General features: G+C 32.7%; 2 protein-coding genes across 3 annotated transcripts; both read right to left on the reverse strand.

Annotated features, from left to right (window-relative positions):
• Positions 1 to 1,101: 1,101 nt before the first annotated feature.
• LOC123721233 lies at positions 1,102 to 1,791 on the reverse strand. Its single transcript, XM_045679228.1, has one exon. The coding sequence runs from the start codon at positions 1,687 to 1,689 to the stop codon at positions 1,168 to 1,170; it is 522 nt and encodes a 173-aa protein (XP_045535184.1). The 5' UTR covers positions 1,690 to 1,791; the 3' UTR covers positions 1,102 to 1,167.
• A 635-nt stretch (positions 1,792 to 2,426) lies between these two features.
• Positions 2,427 to 8,587, reverse strand: LOC106714241 (meiotic recombination protein SPO11). 2 transcript variants are annotated; one of them, XM_014507223.2, is made up of 10 exons: positions 8,504 to 8,587; positions 4,946 to 5,113; positions 4,600 to 4,833; positions 4,352 to 4,523; positions 4,086 to 4,229; positions 3,809 to 4,002; positions 3,517 to 3,662; positions 3,271 to 3,408; positions 2,634 to 2,805; positions 2,427 to 2,568 (listed from the first exon to the last, which is right to left on the reverse strand). In XM_014507223.2, exons 3-10 carry the CDS (start codon positions 4,814 to 4,816, stop codon positions 2,429 to 2,431), a joined length of 1,323 nt encoding a protein of 440 aa, XP_014362709.2. In that variant the 5' UTR covers positions 4,817 to 4,833; positions 4,946 to 5,113; positions 8,504 to 8,587; the 3' UTR covers positions 2,427 to 2,428. The 2 variants fall into 2 exon arrangements, with proteins under 2 accessions (XP_014362709.2, XP_014362710.2); XM_014507224.2 differs by having other exon boundaries at positions 2,517 to 2,579.
• Between the last annotated feature and the right edge of the window lie 1,912 nt (positions 8,588 to 10,499).

Raw genomic sequence — 10,499 nt, forward strand, 5'->3', positions numbered from 1 at the left:
GTCACATACATAGTGGTGGTTGGTGGGAGACCCTCATAGAAACGTTCTTAGGACAACAAAGAGTCATATATAATGAATAGACTAGATGAAATTGTTAGTTTTTTTTTTTTTTCATCCAAAATTTTTGTGAAATTCAAAAATAATTTTGTAAAGGTCTGTAGATTTATACTATGGTTTATAAGACTTAATTTAGAATTTAGTCTATTTTATACTGAACATCATAATGATACAGTGCGTTAATTACGTTCTGATTTTTGTAGATAGCTAGTTCATAAATGGTGGTTGTGGTGACTCGAACGTGGAGGGGACTTGACTTGAGCCGAGTTTATAAAAAACCTTGCACATCAATCTGACGGCCAATCTGAACCGTAAGGAACATATGTTCAGAATTTCACAGAGATTTTCTCGTCACGCTGACTATGTAAGTAATAATTGTTAATTTACAACAATACTATAATTCACTAGAATATTTTTAAATTTAGAAGGAATTTCGTGTTCTATGCCATTTCATGGACTAGGAATAGAAAGATATGTAGAGCTCATTCCTAATTCGATTTAAATTTCTAAAAAAATTGAATTGATTAATTTTAAAAACCAGGAAAAGACTTTCAATTTTTAAGAAAAAAACTCCTGTAATTATATAAATGTACTGTCTCGCAAGTCCTCGCGTAATACTATTAATACATTTTGAAGAAAATGAACGATTTGATTTAATTTATTGCTTTAATTTCACTCTGCAACCACATAAATACAAATTAACGGTCACCTGCTACTTCCTTAAGCTTATTAGGTATAAAGGCTTCCATTTCAATTTACTTGCTGCTTCGTTTTAAGCCCGATTTGCATAAAATGGAATTTTACTAAATAAACTTTTGTTGTGCCCTTTCTTTACCATATTTTTATTCCAAATAATTGTTATTAAACTAAAGTACCAATAACTAAAGTATGCATCTTACTTGCAAAAGTAAATTAAACAAACAAAACTTAAATTTTACTTTTTGTATTTTAAAATGCATGCGATAAACTGATGATATGAATAAGTTCAGCTACTAATAAAGTGTTTCCGAGACCAAAATCCCCATTTTAAAATATTTTTATCTTTGTTTTGTCAAGGATAATGACGATATGTTTTATACAAAGATTATTGTCTCAGAAACCAACGGTAACTCATTCTGTGACATTAGGTAAAACACTGTCTTGATCCCCACAAGTACTATTGTTAGACCACAACTCGGCGCTTCTGAAGTATCTTTCCAGATGTTCGTCTTTCACTGAATATTCAACAGGGCTCGAGTTTTTACTACACGTATTACCGCTGCATCCTTCATCGGAATTGCAATTAGAAAAAGATAAATTCCTCAATAATTCGTACTTAGAGAGGTCTGTAGAAGCGTGCGAAACATTGTCAACGGAACATCTGAATTTATTATGTCTTCCTCCAATAAGGAAACGATCTGGAGCCCTGGGTTGTATTACTGGTGACTTACATTTTACACCATCGTAACACTCATTTGTAGCGTTTTCTTTAATCATCTTATTCCTTGGTGTATCCAGAGACCTGGCAATTCCACTTTTTATAAATTTACCTTTGACATGACCTGCTTTGTTTTTCACTTGGAATCCATTTTCATATGACCGAGCTTTAATTGTATATTTCTTATCTGGTGTGAGAACTATTTTATTTTCCATATTGAAGCGAGAGAATTTTGGTAATGCAATTTCATTTTATTAATACGTTTGTTTCCTTCCCTGCAGACATTCTGACAAAACTGAAGATGTCATTTACATTAAAATGACAGTGAAAATGTCAATGGTATAATAATTTTTCTAAAGCTCAGCTAATAAAAAGATTTAATTTCAAAATTCGTTAATATAATTTATCAATTATAACTATCATTACATATTTTAAGCACACAAAACGCAATTAGCATATTTCTACGATATACATAAAATGTACCTACAAATCGCATGACGACAAAAAGCGTAACAATTGTTGGACAAATAATACGGTCGCTAAACATTCAATTCGGTTTTATTTTTTATTCGTTTTCCGCCCCCGATATAATTTCAAACGAAAAATATTTGTTATTAAAACTTATGATTGTTCTTCTTTTTTAATTTAAAATATGTCAAAGCGCCATCTTTTAGACTATGTCGAAACTAATTGAAAAAGTACAACTCCACATTACAACTCTACATACAACTAGATGGCGCCAACAGTTGTCAATAAAAAGCTTGCTTCTCGCTAGATGACGCTACTGACTTTGGAAAATGTGATTCAGATGCTATTTTTTAAATAAATAGTAAAAGGCTAAAAGAAAAATTTATTAAAAATCAACATAACATTTCTTACTTATCAAAATGTGTGCGAGCCCTACAATTATAACAAATAAACTATTTAACTATATATGTGTATACTGTTTCGACTTTATCCCAAGTATTTTCCCTGCATAATTTTTGAAGGTAGATAAAAATCACATAGCGCAGCGGCCGTGGGAGATAATGCTTCAATTTCTGCTTTAACTCCGCTCGCTAACATTTCCTCCAAGTCTTTCTTTATGTTGAAACCTATAATTACACTATATTATTCAGGTTACTAACGTCGCCGTTATGTTTATTTTATTGGTACTCACCCACTGCTGTATCAAGGTAAGGCCTCTTGAGCAAGCTGACAATCTTCTTCTTATCCAAAGCGGTGAGCTTCAGGCGTGCCTCTTTCTCCGCGAGGGTCATGACGTCACCGTGTCTGGCTCCCAGCAGTTGCAGAGAGCTGCAAGCCAGTGACTGCGAGAGGTGGGACTGAGCCTAGAATATATTATATGAGTTAATATGTGCTATTACTATTATGTAGGTATTAGGTACAAGATTGTTGTTAACATTAACCAAGGCCTTTAACGAAACAAAACATTTTTGTAGACCTACCAAGAATAGCGAGCAAGATGACAATCCTATTTAAACTTTACGTTATTGGTTTCGGATTTCGGATTATTTCTTATTTGTTTTTAGCCGACTTCAAAAAGAAGGAGGTTATCAGAATTTTTATAGGTACAATTAATTGTTGGTGTTTTGATTGTTTATTCTAAATTTAATTAAATCTATTGTTTAAACAGTGAAATATGTTATTTCATGTGTACTTATTATGTACTTGTTATGTTCACTTAAGTGTAGTTATTTGCTCATTAAATACAGTTATACTAGTTAAGGAGCCAAGACAACATTGAACATTGTAAACTTAGTGTGCAATAATAAAGATTTTCATTGTTCATTTACCAAAGAGCCGTATTTGTATGTGAGAAATATTTCGTATCCATGTGGATCAGCGTCTACTAAAGCTAGTGCCTTCAATCGTAGCTCGTTGACCAAGCGACACAGAAGTTGTCGAGTGCACACGTCTGGGTAACCTTTGCCCTACAATTAATAAACCAAATTTGGCTATTGTTAAGTATGAATTATTGGAACAGCAGATACGGTAATATAAAACATAATATTTAAGAATACAAAAGAAAGAAAACTTGCAGTCAAAATGATCACAGGTCCCAATCTCACGAGCGCTCCTTCGTCTAATAATTTCTGGAAGATGGCATCCTTTTCAACAACTAATATATATTTTGCAGTCGATCTAAACTCTTTTATGCCGTTCACGTCCTGTGGTATAAGTGTTCCTAAAATAGTCATTACATAATCGGTGAATTTCCACTGTCCCGTATAACGACAATATTGCAGTCCGACAGATTCTCTCCGAAATAAACAGAGATACTAAAAGTGTTCTTATACATGTGAAAGATAAACTTACTACAATTGTACTTACCGCCTGCCCCAAAACAATCAACGTATGAACCATCTCGCAGTTGTAATTGAATATGACCCGCTATTAGACCTTTAGCTGTTGCCATTATTCCTAAATTCCAAGGTGGTGTTTGTAAGAGACAACAAACATCTCTCACTGCAATGTCCAAGTTGGCTTGATTACGAAGTCTTGTTACATTTTGATAGAAAAGCTCCCTGGGCAATGAAAAAATATTTCAAGCACTTTATCTAGAATTTGCCTTTGCTTTATTTAATTTTAAGTATTTTTCTTTGCATACCTTCTAGTAACTGAAAGGTTTTTCAATAATAACTCGTGTACTTTTGTTAGTACAAAAACTACAGCGTTAAACCTCGTCTTGTCTTCCCGGTTGGAATAACTCAAAGTTGTTTTTTTCGCGTCCGCGAAAGCCTTCAATGTTACTCTAGAATAAAAAAAAATCGCAAGTCTCATAAAAATGTCTAATAAAATAGAATATTAAACTTTAAATTTTGACTTTAAGCATTTTTTTCTAGTCGCATTTAAATTTTTTAACCAATTCCCAACCTGTTTAGATCATAAACGCAGTTACTCCATAGCCGCTGGTTTCTTAATAACAGTATTGGTGTATCACCATTCTCTGCAGAGCTATTTAATTTTTCCAGTATTTTTTCTATGTTTTTAATCAATTCCTTTCTAATATTACTTCTTTCTTGCAAATACGTACTTGGCGCTTTCTCTAAAAATAGTTTCATATAGTTCAATATCACTACTTACTGTTGTGTTATTTAACATCAATTTGTTCTAAATTTTACCTGTGTCTTTAGACGATTTGTTCAACATTTTCTGGACTTCCTCAAAATTTAGTTTTCGTTCAGGCAATACAATTTCACTATTTGAATCGTCTTTTTCATTTCTACCGTAAAGTTTATTAATCGCTGATATAAGTCTTGGATCTTGCTTGAAAACCGATTCTGACGTTGAAGCAAAATCTCTCGGTAGCATAGAGCAATCCCTATTCATTAATTCCATTTAAAAGGTTATTATATCTGAAAAGCAGAGGATAAGGCAAGGCCATTCAGATTAAAAACATCATTGACAAATTCGATAGAGCTCTTATTAAATAAACCACTGGTAAAAGTGGCGATGCTCCTTACCTACCTAGTAGTGGCGAGATGTTTATCATCCGCAAACAATAACAGCGTCACAAAACAGAGGTCGTAAAAGGCCCCCGAGACAATAAAGCTCCTCAAGCGTTTTTACAGCGAAATCGAGTGAAGAAGCGAACGGGACAGATTCATCGTCGGTGGCACATCCGACTCGCGCGCACTGAAAAAATTACACAATAGATATAATCGAGTGATAGTCGAGGCAGGCGTCTCGAGGAGCAGATGACACGGCGTGACGGCGGCACAAAAGGCGTGAAGTGACGTCATAATAGCCTCGAATTATCGACCCCTCTTGTCTCTGGCAAATATTTAACAGCAAAGTGTTTTTTGTTCTCTTTCTTCGGCAGGAGATCGTAAATAACAGGGCCGCGGAGACCACGCGACGGGCACCGTTACCGCAGCGCTTTGTTACGTGTGACATATTGCTACGAGGTGATGTTTATGTCTTATTATGGATTCGTACGTGAGTTATTGTTGGGCTTCACATTTCTTGGTAAAACAGTATACTAATAAGATTTTTATTTCCGAACGGTGGTCGATGCAATTAATAAAAAGGTAAACATAAAAAAGTTGACAAATTTATTGCAATACTTTTATTTTATTTAAAGTTATATAACAGATAAACATAGGCGAGTGAACACCTGTTACATACAAGTACATGAGTTACAAGAAAATATTTAGGGTATTAAAATCAAATATGCACACAATTTTTTTTTCTTTTAAATACAAGTGCAATTTTTTTTTTCATTTTGCTACTTAAGTAGCAATTTCGAATTAGTTGCTGTCTTTAGGAACCTACAACTAATAAACTGTAATGCCAAATTATGCTCGCACTAAAAATAAAATAATAAAAATTATCTTCATAACTACACGCTGTTATTAATTTTATTATCGACACCCATTAACACTTGAGGTGTGAGAAAGTGTTAAAAAGAGTTCCCAACAGGCCGGGCACCCCGAGGCGCGATAGCATCGCCGGGACAGCCCGCACAAATACCATACAAATTGCTCGATAGCTCCTTCACATTGATTGTTGCAATTATTCGGCGAACCCTTTCGCGACGCTGCGACCGCGGGGAGGTGAGAAACTACTTATCTGTTAACTTGATCGCGAAGCATACAGCATACAACTATTTGAGTACGGTGTGAAGACACAATCGTCTGCGTTCGCCGCTGTCAGATCGCCGCGGGATGGCGCTTCATTAAAAACTAACGTCTTAATACAATATTAAAGATCATGCGTTAGATATGAACTACCTATACAATAAAATTTGTAATAAAGCAAATGCCCGAAACTTAGCTATTTACAAGAGGAAATAATGAATCTCGCAGGTTGAGTGCAATTGTATAATTACTAAGAAAAGACCGAATAAAGAAATATCAATAGCAAATTACAATGTTCCTAGCGATAAAATATGTAACTTAGCTGTTCGATTACAAATACTTCCCACAATACGCGTCCTTTCATCTGGCTATCGAAGCGGAAATAAAGTAACAATTACAAAAACTGCAATATAAAACATTGGTGAGCACCGAGCAGCGAGTGGTGCAGCGGCCGGCCGCAACGCTGCCGGGCACCGCGGGGCGCCGCGCCACAATGCACCACCATCGCGCTATCTCGATGGACGATACGTTGCCGCTTAATTGACTGCTCAAAAGTTATTTTAATACTTTGTTATTGAATTCGGAAATTTGAACTTTATAAAACGTTGTAGATTTTAGTAAAAAGAAAGTTTTATTATTTTATTTTATTTTCACATTGGTCAAGGTTTTACTTCGAAGTGACAAACGAACATATTGTTATTTTATGTGTTTAAATTAACTTAGATGTATACTTTTACGGTTACAACGCAATTGATTTTTAAAATATGACACATATCAACTGTATCTCATTAAAACTAGAACTAATGGAAAAGCCTTGTACGGCACATCTTATCTAATACGCACACAAGGAAAATTTTGTAATCTAGGGAAACAAATACATAATTACGTGTATTATCCTCGCTCAAGCAATAACAATAAAATATTCAAGTTATTCTCCAAGCACTTATTCTGAATTCGTACCCGTATTCCCACAAACGATATCGCGGTGAAATCGCAACTGTTTCTCGAATTATGTAGAGCCACTAAACTACTTAAGCTTTGTTCACATAACAATGCTAACAATCGCAAGACTAGGAATACGTCTACAATTCACCTCAGAAGAGGTTGACAAGTGCTGGGGGCTTTTAGGACTTTGTTTCTTTTATTGTTTTCTTTGTATGCAATTAAATTGATACGCTTCATGAACAGTTCTATCGTGATTATTAGCTAACTAACATTTAATTTCAAATTAAAATATTTAAGTATATATCTACTTAATGTTTTTAAGGATGGAGGGGTTACTAAGTAGCCAATTTGCATTATTCTCATATCTGTGAATTTTTCTATAAAATGTATTTTTTAACGTAATACTTTCCTCAGGTTATATAATAACTTATTTAATTAGGTTATAAAACATAAGCAATATAAACTGAAATTCGTTTAAGAAGCCTATAAATAATACATAAAAAAGCAAAATTAAATTTGTCGTTTAAAGGTTAAAAAAATGTATATTGTAACATTTCGAAATTTCGAAGGACTTGAATTACAAACAGCAACCCCAAAGCGGCTGAGGCAGTGAAGTGGCGTCCCGTTGTGCCCTAACATCGCGCTATAAGTTCCCACCCCACTTCACCCGCCAATATGCTACTGGATAAATTTACATGTTAAAGAGCGACTGTCACATATTAAAGGACATAATTATGCAATCCATTAGATTTATAGCTAAGAAACAATGGCTCACGAGTGCGTCCAACCCTTTTGTTTAACCAAAGCGTAATAGCGACGAGACCTTTGCTCATTTATGGGGTAATTAATAGAAAAGTTCTCATGGAAATGAGAGGGATTACTGACAATTAAAAAGTTTTTTGGCTTTATTTTACATTTATAACAACAATACGTTCAATGACATTCATTTATCTAATAAAATAAGAATAAAACTGAAACAAAAACGCTGATCACAATCAATGTTTAATCTTAAATGTTTTAATTTTTAATTTGATATCGCGGCATTAACAATTGTTTTACTTATGTACCTACACATATACGAATAAATAATAGCATTAAGTTTAAAAAATTAAAAAATACATATCTGTAAATCCTAACTATTGATATTGATGCCAATAGAATCAAATAAGAAAAACCTATTTTAATAGTCAAAACAAGTAATATATTTCATAAACACATTACAATTACTAATGTGGTACGATTATCTTGGATTAAAAAACATCTATAACGTTATGACACAAACCTGAATTTTATCGATGTTTTTGACGCTATAAACACGTTTAAGAGTATTGGTTACCACATACATGATTATGATTCCTAGTATCGTTAGACGGACACGGCAGCTGTCTATTTTATGCAGCTGCGTTGGACCTAGATCTAGTACAATCTTATTTTTCCGCTAATACTAATCAGTTTAAGGAAATGGCAATTAGACATTGTAATTGTAATTGCTGTAACGTACCTGATATGCGCTAATTCCAACAATATGTTCCGTAGGTACTTGAATTAAATTTCTTCAAAATAAATGTTTAACCACAATCTACCAAAATATGATTAGTAAATTGAACTACTGGAAGAAACAAAAGAATAATTATTTGATTTTATCACTATTATTCAAATTTTAATTTCGTTTAACATTAATCTCGCTTTGTCATGTAATCATTACTAAAATGGCGGCAATTTTTTACTTTTTAAGACATGGTTTTAGGCTATTCAGCCAAAATAAAAAAAATATAAAAGCATAATAGAAATAAAATGTGTGTGTTATTCTAAAAATAATGATAATTTAGAAAATTATGCACTACATTTATAAATATACAGAAGAATTTATTTCATTTTTCTAATGAAGGCAAAGTCAAGTATTATGATAATTATTTACTTTTTTAAATCTTTTATTTAAAAATAACAACGTTATTAAAATTGACATTTTTCTGTCATGAATTGTAATTAATTATAATTTATAACTATTTATTAAAATCTTTTTCGTTCGTGATACGAAAATGTAAATGAATTACAGATTCATAATATTCGAAGTTGCCAAGGAGTAGGTCCTAAACCTGTCTCAATTGAGGCCTAAACCAGTGAATGCACAATCACTACTGCGATATATTTTTGAAATGATATTTATTATCTGTGCACAAATACGATTTACGAAGAGATTAAAAGTGGACATCTGAAGTTTAATTTATCAGTGTTTAGTAAAAACAAACGGGTGGTTAGTAAACGCGTGCTGCGTCAACCTGAAGCAAAAACTACACGTGTGTCGTCCGACAAGATTTTATCTATGCACACAGCTGTCATAGTCGCCACACCGTTCGTAGAAAAAGAGAGCGTTTAGGGAAATGCGTAAATGCACATGTACTTTGAATTATACAATATAATATTTATTTAAATTTACTTACCTTTGTCAGGTACTTGTAAATATGGTGAGGGTAGGAATAAAAAATAATAAATCAGTCGATACTCAGCTCCTCTTTCATTTAACACCTCTCGCATATATAATAAGAAATAACAACCTTCATTGCGAACCTAAAACTGGAAAAAAATAAATCAATTGGGGGATGCATATTTTAACAATACGTGAATATGTTACTTTACCAAAACTTTTAAGTTTTTTATCAATTTTACCATAAAGTCATTAACTTAATAACACGAAACGTTACATAGATTTAATTATTGTTAATGTGATGTGATGACATAACCCTTTATTTTCTAAAGCGAATAAAGTTCATAAATGAGCTAAAATTCAAATAATGAAACGCCCATTGATACGACTATACCAGACAAATTAAAGATGCTTAATTCGGAGCACTAAAGTGAGGCCAGTTAAAATGCCTTCAGAGGACGTCAAAAATTTGCCCACTTTACGTTACTTTGTAATTTACAATACATTTTTTATATATAAGGAAATTGGTATACAATCAATTGACTCATTTTTATTTTTAATCACAAATTAATAACTTTATAAAAAACCAAAAGACAATATTATATTGCGATTGTTATAAATGTTTTTGGTTTAAATTTGTTTTGGTAATAATATAACAATAATTAACACTTCAAGAAATAGTTAAGTATACTTTACTTTTAACTTTTATACACTGCATTTTCCTAAATTTGGGATAATTTTTAAAAAAATAAATAAAAATAAAATAAAATAACTTTTATTTCGGACCAGTTACATCCATATAGTATTAGTGCAAAATAAAAATAAAAACAACAGATCCTACAATACAACTATGTTAGTAAAATAAGATAAAACAGTTCATGCTTAATTATTTTGTTACCAGGTTATTGTTCGAAATGCATCTACGAACAATTCCTAGTAACAGCGGAGAGTCAAATCTCCATGCTATGGTGCCAGGATGGATTTTTCACTACATGACATTTTGAATATGGCCTTATAAATAAACGTCACGTATGGAACATTCTATCTTTAGCTGTACTTCTGTGTAAATACC

This window comes from Papilio machaon, chromosome 1, assembly GCF_912999745.1.
Source record: "Papilio machaon chromosome 1, ilPapMach1.1, whole genome shotgun sequence".
In the NCBI taxonomy this organism is placed as follows: domain Eukaryota; kingdom Metazoa; phylum Arthropoda; class Insecta; order Lepidoptera; family Papilionidae; genus Papilio; species Papilio machaon.

Excerpts from the sequence above, each read along its gene's own strand:
- LOC123721233 (XM_045679228.1), bottom strand. The coding sequence starts at position 1,689 with ATGGAAAATAAAATAGTTCTCACACCAGATAAGAAATATACAATTAAA.
- LOC106714241 (XM_014507223.2), bottom strand. The coding sequence starts at position 4,816 with ATGGAATTAATGAATAGGGATTGCTCTATGCTACCGAGAGATTTTGCT. Across the intron at positions 3,409-3,516 it reads GACCTGTGATCATTTTGACT|GGCAAAGGTTACCCAGACGT; the intron begins GCAAGTTTTCTT and ends TATTAATTGTAG. Across the intron at positions 2,569-2,633 it reads TTACCTTGATACAGCAGTGG|GTTTCAACATAAAGAAAGAC; the intron begins GTGAGTACCAAT and ends GTGTAATTATAG.